The 12,867-nt window shown below is 38.6% G+C and overlaps 1 protein-coding gene across 1 annotated transcript in view; it reads right to left on the reverse strand.

The window, feature by feature from the left end:
• LOC128636363 (uncharacterized) overlaps nucleotides 1-12,867 on the reverse strand; it is a 168,405-nt gene that overhangs the window by 136,080 nt on the left and 19,458 nt on the right. The window contains exon 5 of the mRNA XM_053689390.1: nucleotides 5,146-5,311. Within this exon, the coding sequence (XP_053545365.1) occupies nucleotides 5,146-5,311 (166 nt within the window). The remainder of the gene's footprint in view (nucleotides 1-5,145; nucleotides 5,312-12,867) is intronic.

A 12,867-nucleotide genomic window follows, 5' to 3' on the forward strand; every position in this document is an offset into this window, starting at 1 on the left:
TCCGGGACAAGCTCCCTTGCGCCAGGCTCCGTACCGAATCCCCGAAGCAGTTAGGACAGGAATGAAGAAGGAGATCGATGAGATGCTCCAGCTCAGGGTAATTGAGCCCTCCGATAGTCCATGGGCCTCCCCAGTTGTCTTGGTGCCCAAGAAAGATGGGACCACCCGGTTCTGTGTAGACTATCGGAGGCTCAATGAAAATACTGTGACGGACGCTTACCCTATGCCCAGGGTAGACGAGCTACTCGATCGTATAGCCAGGGGAAATTACCTGACCACTATTGACCTCTGCAAAGGTTACTGGCAGATTCCCCTGGCCCCGGAGGCTATCCCCAAGTCGGCATTCGTCACCCCATTCGGCTTATATCAGTTTAGGGTAATGCCGTTTGGGATGAAGAATGCCCCAGCTACATTCCAGCGCTTGGTGGATAGGCTCCTGGATGGCTTCCAGAGTTTTGCTTGCGCCTACCTGGACGACATAGCGATCCACAGTGAGTCCTGGGAGGACCACTTAGCTCATGTGGGAATGGTTCTGGATCAGATCCGGGCTGCTGGCCTGACTCTGAAGCCAGAAAAATGCCACTTTGGGATGGCCGAGGTACAGTACCTGGGTCACCGGGTGGGGTGTGGAAAGCAGCGACCAGAGCCGGCCAAAATAGAAGCTGTCGCCAATTGGCCCACCCCCATCACTAAGACTCAGGTCCTAGCCTTCCTGGGCACGGCAGGGTACTATAGACGGTTCGTACCAGACTACAGCACACTTGCCAAACCCCTGACTGACTTGACCAAGAAGAACTTACCTCGACAGGTCCTGTGGTCTCCCCACTGTGAAACGGCTTTCCAGGCTCTCAAAAATGCTCTAATTAACGCTCCTGTCTTGGCGGCCCCAGCCCTTAACAAACGTTTTATCGTCCATACAGACGCTTCCATGTTCGGGCTGGGAGCTGTCCTTAGCCAAGTAGGCGAAGATGGAGGGGAGCATCCAGTTGCCTACATCAGCCGGAAGCTCCTGCCCCGCGAAGTCAGCTATGCAGCGGTCGAAAAGGAGTGTTTGGCTTTGGTGTGGGCATTAAAGAAATTGACTCCCTATTTATATGGTCAGGAGTTCACTCTGGTCACCGACCATAACCCGTTGGTGTGGCTGAACCGGGTCTCTGGAGATAACGGCAGGCTATTACGTTGGAGCTTATCGTTGCAACCCTTCAATTTCACCATTACTTACAGACCTGGGAAACAGAATGGCAACGCCGACGGGTTGTCCAGACAAACAGACCTCAGCCCCGCATAACCAGCGGTCTGGACAGCCTTAGTCTGCCCCGAAAAGGGGTCAGACCGTGTCTGCCAGAGTGTTCCACAGAAAGGGAGCACTGTTACAGAAGCATTAGTTATTTTGTTGTGAAGAGCTTATTTCCCAGCAGCAATGCCTGAACCAGCAAGCCAGCGCCTAAGAAGGGCTCCAAGAAAACCGTAACAAGTATCATTTCATAAAGAGTTAACTCTTTTTTTTCAGCTTTTAGAAACTATTGCCTAAATACACATTTTTGCTGGCCTCAGCTCTAAGTTTAGGGATAACCAATCCCATTGTCTAATCACCTCTGGAGCCAGACTGCTAATTGATAAGATGAACTTGTAAACTTGTTATCTTAAGTACTGTAATCCTATTGTGGCCTGTCAAAGGACAGTGCTCTCTATCTAAATGTGTGATGGGGGATTTTGTGCTTCCCCCCCCTCTCCCCCTGGGAGTGCCCTGTGTGCATGTAACCTTAATAAAAAGCAGGCTGGGCATCCCAGTGCTAAGTTCTTGTTTGACCCTCAATCGCAGCGTTGACTCGTTTTTGTGGGCAGAAGGGTATCCTAGCTGTACTACAGCTAAGGGAGATTATTCTATATTTGCGAGACTCATATAGAATACTATGGAAAGCAGCTTCTCCCCTCTTTAGCAATAGGGATCCAGGCTACTAAGCGGTCCATCTCTCAGCGAGACTAAGGGTAACCGTAACATACCCATTCCCCAGATTTGCACAACCAACATTGTTAGATTAATATATTTATAACATTTCAACCTCTAAATGTCTGCCTGTTTCAAAGGCTCTATTGACAGCCTCTTAATTACATGTTTTTTATTTGCTTTTCAAAGGAGACTGCTAGTTTATTGGGGCCATATAGATAACAATATGTTCACTCCCGAGGAGTTATTTAAGATTTAGCACAACACAATACTTACTGCAAGTCAATATATAATAAATACAAAGTCATGTGCTCAGGGGGCTGTCAGAAGACGCTTAGATACAAGGTAATCACAGCGGTAAAAAGTATATTCATATAACTGTGTTGGTTATGCAAAACTGGGGAATGGGTAATAAAGAGATTATCTATCTTTTAAAACAATAAAAATTATATTGTAGACTGTCCCTTTAATCATGCCCTATATACATCCTTTCATTCCTCCTTAAATACCCCAAGAGGACACACCCCTTGGAACTAGTTAACCATTTAATATACATCACAAATTATACACAATTATTTATAAGAAAAACATAATAATTAATAAACTAAATATTATTACGGAGGATATACAGAATTTGGAAAGCAAAATCATATTAAAAGAACAGATAAATCATATTTATTCATACACATTAGTATTAAAGAATTGAAATGAAAAATCCAAAAGAACTTCCTTTGTTTAAGATATTGCTATCACCTTCACGCCTAAAAGGGGAAACATGTTCTATCATCTAAAACCTGAGCTGGCTAATACTGTGGCCTGCCTGTATAAAATGTACAGCTACTGGTTATTTAATATTTTCCTTTTAATATTAGATTTAGGTTCTGTTATTCTTTCCCGCACCTTGTGGGATGTCTCACCAAGATAAATAAGCCCACACGGGCATTTCAGCAAACAGATAGCATATTCTGTATTGTATGTGAAATATTCCAAAATCTGATATTTTCTACCAGTCTGTGGGTGTACAAAAACAGAACCTTTAATCATGCTATAACAATGAGAGCAGCCCAAACAGGGATTGCAGCCAGCACTTCATTCAGATATATATCCCTGCTTTATTTTATTACCCGAACCTATATCAGCTTTAACTAAAATATCTCAAATATGTGTTCCTCTTTTATAGCCTGGCATAGGGTAATCCTGAAATTTTTTGGATTACATTTTTTTAAAACATACCAATGTTTACGAATAATCTTCTGTACCTGGAAGCTTAACATATTGTATTTAGAGACAAACACTAATTTCTGTCTATTCTTCTCTTTTAATCCATTCTTTTTCTGTGGTTTAAGCAATTGTTCTCTAAATACACTCAATGTATTTTTAATTTCCTTATTAATCAGCTCTCTGCCATAACCCCTGTCAATAAACAGATTTCCCATTTCCCTGAGTCTTTGTTCAATTCTCTTCTCATCTGACAAGATGCAACATACTCGCATCAACTGACTTTTAGGTAGGGAATCCTTTAAAGACAGAGGTTGGGCACTATTGGCCAATAGGAGATCATTTCTATCAGTACTCTTCTCATATAGATCAACCTTAAATCAACCCTCCTTTTTTATGACCATAGTGTCCAGAAAGCTAATTTTTCTTCACTATACATAATATTAAACTTAATCCTGGACGTAGCCTCATTTAAAGGGACATACAACCTAAAGAAATTCTTTCATGATTCAGATAGAGAATACAATTTTAAACAATTTTCAAATTTACTTCTATTATCAAATGTGCTTCATTCTCTTGTTATGCTTTGTTGAAGGAGCAGCAATGCACTACTGGTCTCTGACTGAACACATGGGTGAGCCAATGACAATCAGTATATATATGCAGCCAGCCACCAATAAGCAGCTAGAACCTAGGTTCTTTGCTGCTCCTGAGCTTTCCTAGATAATCCTTTCAGCAAAGGATAACAAGAGAAGAAAGAAAATTAAAAAATAGAAGCAAATTGGAAAGTTGTTTAAAATTGTATTCTCTGTCTAAATCATGAAAGAAAATGTTTGGGTTTCATGTGCCTTTAACAGCTCTACAAATTTCAGTAGGCTCTCAATGTCACCCACCCATATGCAAGAAATATCATCAATATAGCGCCACCAAGTGGCACCATATTGCTGAAATAATTAATTCTCCTACACCAATTTTTCTTCATAAATATTCATAAATATATTGGCATATGTGGGGGCGACATTGAAGCCCATCTTCATACCCTGCAATTGCAAGTAAAATTGGTCCTGGAAAAGGAAATAACTGCACCCAAGTACTATATCAAGCAATTTCATTATAAACACCCTTTCACTATCTGTATACAAATTTGAGTAAGCAACCACCTTATTCACAGCACCCACACCACCATCATGACTGATAGAGGTTTAAAGGCTTGAAACATTCAAACTAAATAGAATACATTTATCTATAGGCACGGAAACTTCCTCTAATTTATTTTAAAAATCATGTATCCTTAATATACAATTGGGACTGCATCACAAGTACTTTCTCAGTATATGGTCCAAGTATATTGAAAATTAAAAACACAGATTCAATACTAGCCACAATAAGGCACCCCGGTGGCTTCTTTACATTTTTGTGTACCTTTGGCAATGTATATATAACAGGTGTTCTCTGATACATAACAGGAAATCCATCTCCTCCAGTCCAATAATCCCATTCTTAACTGCCATATAAATACAGGACCAAAAATGGGGTCACACAATGCCCCCCTAAAAAAGCTCTACCTTGGCCCCCACTCTTGATCCCACATGTATATTTTTCCACAACTGAACACCCATTTAACCTATTGGCTATCAGTACCATACATACCTCTTTAGCTGCCAGTAACATGTAAACATTAGTGATTTTATCCCCTTGACTGCCACCCACTTTTTTTTTTCTACTCCATTTTTGTGTTGCATTGAGACATAGTAGGCCTTTTACATTTAGCTAACACACAGGGAGTTTAAGAAGATTTTACTGGACAGCCTGCTAAAATACTGGACTGTCTTGTTAAATACTGGACACCTGACAACCCTAGGTCTAATGACAGTCCCTTTATTATTATTATTATTATTATTAGGTAATAGCATTTACAGCTGCAATATAATTAAGGTTGCTTTATGATGGATTCTTACAAAATATTATATATTATATACCTCTTTGAGCCAGCGTCCCAGTAAAAATAGGTGCTTGATTGATATTCGTTATCTCAATAACAATAGTCTGAGTAGCTGAAGTTCCTTTATTGTCTTCCACAAGCACTTGCAGAGTGTACAATGGAACAGTCTCAAAATTCAGTTTAGGAGTGTTTGTTGTGATCAGCTAAAAATAAGAGAAACAATATTTCGTTATTAGCGTACAAACTTTAGTCATTATTAGGAATCTGGTCACTTTATAAATACACATTAAGTCATGGTAAGAAAAAACTTTGTAGTAATAGTTATTGTTGCTAATTATATAGCATATTCTATTGAATATATTACAAAGTCATACTTATATATACTTTTTTACCATATCCCCTGTTTTCTTTAAAAACTATAATCAGCAGAGAGTGGTCCAGCCTATCAGAAGGCAACCGCCCATTTCAGTAAATGTTTTTCTCCACGTTTATGGGGGCCCTGAGAATATAGTGCATCTGTTTTATGTTGCTTGTCTGTTTGTGATGTTTTTAAAGTTTGTTGAATAAAAGTTGTTTTAATCTTAGCGGGACATGAAACACATATAGCGCATACATTTGTAAACAACTTTCCAATTTACTTCTACTACCAACTTTGCTTCATTGGTAGCTCCAAAAATTAGATCTCTGGTTAATTTTCTAAAAGTGCCCCAAAATGCCCTAAAAATATAGGGCATTGTAGTTTTTAATTAATTTTTCTTTAGCTTTTTTATAAAATTAAAAACAACTGCACTAAGCAGTATTTTGGGGTCTAAAGTTGGTGGGAGTGGGGTGCCTTTACATTGCACTGAAAAGTGCCTTTACATTGTGGTCTATGGGAGCTATGCAATGTATATACTGTGTACAGAATACAACAGGTGAGTACACCCCTTGGGCAATATCACTTAAATATCAAATTATTCAAAATTGTATCACCTCTTAATAATTGTTTTATTTCTAAGTTGACAAGTAGAGTATATCCTATTATAAACAATCAAAAACAAATACTTAAGAAAGATTATATTGAAAATACAGGCCTCAAAGTAGAAACTTAATTCAACAAAAGTGAATACACCTGTGGTCACTTACACACCGGTTAGATCACTTAAACAAAACTGAGTATTTCCAATTAGCCTAATTGCATGAGCATAGTTACCAGAACAGTCTAATTTTTTGACCAATGGGCTGTGTCTATCTGCAAGTTTGCATCATGTCTCCACATGGAAAAGAATTGCCAGTGGAATTGAAAAATCTGATTGTGAGACTTCACAAAGATGGAAAAGGATACAGGAAGATTAGAGACCAACTAAAAATTAGTCAAAACGCAGTTGCAGCAGTAATCAGGAAGTATAGATCGATACACAGTGCCAGAAATCAGAGCCCCAGTGGCTGTCCTCCTAAAATGACGCCACGGACAGTGCGCTACTTGCACAATCTAGTTATGAAAAACAGGCAAGTGCTTCAGATTTGGCTCAGGGATTATCAATAGAAATTGGAGTTTCTGTAACAGCTCAGACAGTGCTAAGGACATTGCGTAATGTCAACTTCTATGGATAGCATCCAAGGGAAAAAAACTTGTTTGCTCTTCGGCACAAAACTGCAAGATTAAACTTTTATAAACAACATGAAAATCCTGATGAATACTGGGATCACATTATTTGGTAAGATGGCCAAGACCAAGATACAATTTTTCGGCTCAGATGGGGTGCAGCATGTTTGGTGTGTACCTGGTCAGGATTAGTACAGGGAATGCATAGTCCCAACAGTGAATCATGGAAGTGGGAGTGTGACAATATGGGGCTGCATGACTGCAAAAGGTGTTGGGGAGATGACATTTATAGATGACACCATGAATGCTTGGGATAAACCAAAATACTGGCTGACAAGATGACTCCCAGTCTCCAGAAGTTTGGCAGAGGATGAATATTCCAGCATGATAATGATCCAAAGGACATTGCCAAAATCACAAAGGAGTTTCTAAAGAAGAAACAAGAGAAAACTATGACCTGGCCAAGTATGTTACCTGACTTTAATCCAAGAGAATGGTAGAGCAACGCAACCCCTCCAGCAAAGAGCAGCTGAAAAAAATTATCTCTAAAGAAGGGCAGAACATCTCTACAGAAATTTGTAAGACACTGGTTTCCTCCATGCCAAGGAGGATTGAGTCTGTCATCAAAAATAAAGGTGGAGTTGGAAAACAGAGGTCTTTATAGGATTGCAGACTTGGTAGACAAAGGCAAATTAATGACATACACACAACTTCAGGATAAACTGTCTCCTTCCAAATTACATTGGTTTCTATATCTTCAGATATCCTCCATCATACATAAATACCTACCTTCATTGACTGGTCACAAATTCACTCCCTTAGAAATAATTTGTAGCTCCTCATCCAGACCTAGAAAAACTATTTCACAATTATACCAACTAATTCATTCTTCCACACAAATCACTAAAACAAGCCTTCAGCTCAAATGGGAGGCCGACCTCAATACAGAAATTGATATTTCCGACTGGAATAACTTAATATATAATGCGAGTAAAGGCTTGTTGAGTGCTGACATGCAGGAAAATTGCCTTAAAACAATTTTCAGATGGTATCTCACTCCAATTATCACCTCTCATTCCATTAAACGGGGGTCCAAGCTCTGTTACAGGGGTTGTGAAGTCGAAGGCACATACAAACACATGTGGTGGGACTGCTCTTACTCTAAGATAATCTGGAAAAAATTATCACTCCTTTTAAGTAGGGTACTAGATAGCCCCATTCAGTTGTCGCTGAACCAAACCCTATTGAATGTACGCTTAAGGCAGTTTAATAAAGACATTAATCAATTTATCAAAATTTTATGTACAGCTACACGTATATGTATAGCCCGTCACTGGAAGGAGGGGGCTCCCCCCTGGGATGAAATTTTACATAAAATTAGGCACATATACAATATGTCTGCACAGGCAGCAATATTACAAGACACTCAGGAAGCTTTTCACAAAGTCTGGTTTTATTGGATCACACATGACTCCATATAATACTGTTTGAATTGTCAATAGACCCAATACAGCAGAGATCTTATATGCCTTTATACATCCGTTGGTTAACCATAATATTATCCTTATTGATGAAAATTCCACTGGGTATGTCATGGTCGGGAGGCACTCTTTTCTTACTCTTCTTCATCTTCCCCTCTTATCTTCTTCTCTTCCTACTTTGATTTTCCCAGCTTTTTCTCTGTACTCCCTTTGTATTCAAGATCTTCATAAATTTTTTGGTTAAGATGGGAATGAGGGGGTGTCCTTACCCCACTCAGGTCCCCCAGACAAACTGACAGACAAGAAAAAATAAAGGTGGGCATGCAAAGTATTGAAAAAAGATTTGAATCTCAATAATAAAAAGGTGCACTGACATTGATTTCCTGCTTTGGGGACGGTATTTTTAATATAGTAAATCTAAACTGTTAGTTTTTAATTTTACATAAGAGCAAATACCCTACTGTGAAACTTAGACGTAATGGAGTTACTGTTAGGTTATATAATTTTGAATCATTTGACATTTAAGTGATATTGCACTGGGGTGTATTCACTTCTGTTATATACTGTAAAAATACATAAATATATACAGTATGTATTTAATCATATATATTTAAACATGCTGCCATCGTTGCGCTACTTACCCATTCGCTGCGTAAGGTTCTGATGCCTATGGAAGCGCGCTCTTGTGAGCGCAATGCTTCCTAACAATGCGAAAGCGAGCTCATCTTTGCATTGCGCTTAACTTTTAATACCAACGCACATTGTCATGCACTGGTATTACAAAGTGCAGTTCTAATATCTAATTTTTTACAATATCTCATGCTGACCTCTAAAAAATTACTAAAAGCCTGGAAGTTTTAACCCTTTTTTTTTGTCCTCACAATCCAGCAGCATGTTGTCTTAACAATTTGCTTTATTGCCTCTCTCCTATAAAAGTGAATGTAAATTTTGATGCTAAAGTGCCCAGTTTTTGAAAATTCGATTAAAAACAGGGGCACTTTAATTCATCAAAATTTACATTTTACCCGTGTTGTGAAAAAATACTTACCTTTTAAACTTGACAGCTGCTCCAGCTTCCTCCGGTCGTCGCAAACCATTTCTGATGTCAGAAATGATGGATGGGTCATCCTCCAATCACGGCTTCCCCCCCAGGGGAATCAGTGTCTGATTCAATGCCGTGATTGGAGGAAGCCAGATTCCTCATTTTAGACCCAGGAAGAGGCTTTGCGACGGGCGGAGGAAGCTGGAGCGGATGTCAAGATTAAAAGGTAAGTTTTTTCCTTAACAGGAGGGAAATGTAAATGTTGATAAATTAAAGTGCCTCTGTTTTCAATTGCATTTTTAAAAACCGGGCACTTTAGCATCAAAAACATAATTTATGTAAGAACTTACCTGATAAATTCATTTCTTTCATATTAGCAAGAGTCCATGAGCTAGTGACGTATGGGATATACATTCCTACCAGGAGGGGCAAAGTTTCCCAAACCTTAAAATGCCTATAAATACACCCCTCACCACACCCACAATTCAGTTTAACGAATAGCCAAGAAGTGGGGTGATAAGAAAGGAGCGAAAGCATCAAAAATAAGGAATTGGAATAATTGTGCTTTATACAAAAAAATCATAACCACCACAAAAAGGGTGGGCCTTATGGGCTCTTGCTAATATGAAATAAATGAATTTATCAGGTAAGTTCTTACATAAATTATGTTTTCTTTCATGTAATTAGCAAGAGTCCATGAGCTAGTGACGTATGGGATAGCAGATACCCAAGATGTGGAACTTCCACGCAAGAGTCACTAGAGAGGGAGGGATAAAATAAAGACAGCCAATTCCACTGAAAAATTAATCCACTACCCAAATCAAAAGTTTAAATTTTTATAATGAAAAAAACTGAAATTATAAGCAGAAGAATCAAACTGAAACAGCTGCCCGAAGTACTATTCTACCAAAAACTGCTTCTGAGGAAGAGAAAACATCAAAATGGTAGAATTTAGTAAAAGTATGCAAAGAAGACCAAGTTATTGCTTTGCAAATCTGATCAACAGAAGCTTCATTCTTAAAAGTCCAGGAAGTAGAAACTGACCTAGTAGAATGAGCCGTAATCCTCTGAGGCGGGGATTAACCCGACTCCAAATAAGCATGATGAATCAAAAGCTTTAACCAAGATGCCAAAGAAATGACAGAAGCCTTCTGACCTTTCGTAAAACCAGAAAAGATAACAAATAGACTGGAAGTCTGTCTGAAATCTGAGTAGCTTCAACATAATATTTCAAAAACTCTTACCACATCCAAAAAATGTAAGAATCTTACCAAAGAATTCTTAGGATTAGGACACAAGGAAGGGACAATAATTCCTCTACTAATGTTGTTAGAATTCACAACTTAGGTAAAAATTTAAATGAGGACAGCAAAAACCACTTTATCCTGATGAAAAATCAGAAAAAGGAGATTCACAAGAAAAAACAGATAATTCAAAAACTGTTCTAGCTGAAGAGATGTCTAAAAAGAACAATACTTTCCATGAAAGTAATTAATGTCCAAAAAAAGCATATGCTCAAACAGAAGAGCCTGTAAAGCCTTCAGAACCAAATTAAGACTCCAAGGAGGAGAAATTGGCTTAATGACAGGCTTGATACGAACCAAAGCCTGAACAAAACAATGAATATCAGAAAGATTTAGCAATTCTTACTGTGAAACAGCACAGGAAAAGCAGAGATTTGTCCTTTCAAGGAACATGCAGACAAAACCTTATGAAGAAACTATAAAAACCTAGGAATTCTAAAATAATGCCAAGAGAATTCATAAGAAGAGCATCATGAGATGTAAATCTTCCAAACTCGATAATAAATCCTACTAGACACAGATTTACAAGCCTGCAACATAGTATTAATCACTGAGTCATTGATCCTTCTATGACTAAGTACTAAGCGTTAAATTTTCATACCATCAAATTAATCATTTGAATTCCTGATGAAAAAAACGAATGTTAAGATATAAGGTCTAGCCTTAATGGAAGTAGCCAAGATCGGCAACTGGACATCCGAACAAGAACCATATACCAAAACCTGTGTGGCCATGCTGGAGCCACCAGCCACACCAAAGATTGCTCTCTGATAATTTTGAAAATCACTCTAAAAAGAAGAACCAGAGATGAAAAAATATAGGCAGATTGATAATTCCAAGGAAGTGTCAATGCACACACTACTTCCGCCTGAGGATCCCCGGACCTGAATAGGCCCCTGGGAAATTCCTTGTTTAGATGAGATGCCATCAGATCTATTTCTGGAAGCCCTCACATCTGAAAAATTGAAAAACATATCTGGGTAAAGAGACCATTCTCCAGGATGCAAAGCTTGATTAACAGAGATAATCCGCTTCCCAATTGTCTATACCTGGGAAAAAGACCACAGAAATTAGATAGGAGCTGGATTTAGCCCAAGCAAATATCCAAGATACTTCTGTCACAGCCTAAGGACTGATAGTCCCACCCTGATGATTGACATATGCCGCAGTTGTGACATTGTCTGTCTGAAAAAACAATAAACGTCTCTTCTTCAAAAAGAAACCAACTGAAGAACTCTGAGAATGCACAGAGTTCCAAAATATCAAATGGTAATCTTGCCTCCTGAGATTTCCAAACCCCTTGTGCTGACAGAGATCCTCAGACAGCCTCCCAACCTAAAAGACTCGCATCTGTAGAGATCATGGTCCAGGTTGAAAGAACCGAAGAGACCTGTAGAACTAAATGATGGTGATCTTAACCACCGAATCAAAGATAGTTAAACATTAGGATTCAAAGATATAAAGTGATATCCTAGAATCCCTGCACCATTATTCAGCATAAAAAACTGGAAAGGTTTCCTATGAAATGAGCAAAGGGAATCGAATCCAAATGCTGCAGCCATGAAACCTAAAACTTCCATGCATATATAGCAACTTGAAGGAAATAATAGAGACTGAAGGTTCCGACAAACGGAACCCAATAAACTTGTCACTTGTCTGTTAGAGACAAAAACATTGACACAATCTTTCTGGAAACCTAAAAAAGGTGACCCTTGTGAGAGGAATCAAGGAGCTCTTGATAAAAAGATCCTCTAACCATGTCTTGAAGAAACAACAAAGTTGAATTGTATGAGATTCCGCAGAACGAAAAGACTGAGCCAGTACCACAATACCGTCCAAATAAGGAACACTGAGAACCTTGAAAAGATTCTTAGAGCTGTCGCTAGACCAGAAGGAAAAACAACAAATTGGTAATGCTTTGTCAAAAAAAGAGAATCTCAGAAAATAAAAATAATCTGAATGAAAACAGAAAATGAAGATATGCATCTATTGTATCTATTGTAAACAAATAATGCCATCACTGACCAAAAAGGCAGAATAGACCATATAAACACCATTCTAAAAGATGGTACACTTATATGACAATTCAAAAAGATTTTCTATCTTTGGAACAATGAATAGTCTTGAATAAAACCCCAAAGCCCAGTTCCTAAAATGAAACTGGAATAAATACCTCAGAAAACTCCAGGTCTGAGCAGCGCTTGAGCCCCAACGCGTGACCAGCCGCACTTCACCAGTACCCAAAACATATAGGTCTGAAACACACTTCAGGAAAGTGTTAGTCTTACTGGAATAGCTGGAATATGATAGAGAAAAAAGACTTCTCGCAGATGGTTTTACTCTGAAT

Source organism: Bombina bombina, chromosome 7, assembly GCF_027579735.1.
Source record: "Bombina bombina isolate aBomBom1 chromosome 7, aBomBom1.pri, whole genome shotgun sequence".
NCBI lineage: Eukaryota > Metazoa > Chordata > Amphibia > Anura > Bombinatoridae > Bombina > Bombina bombina.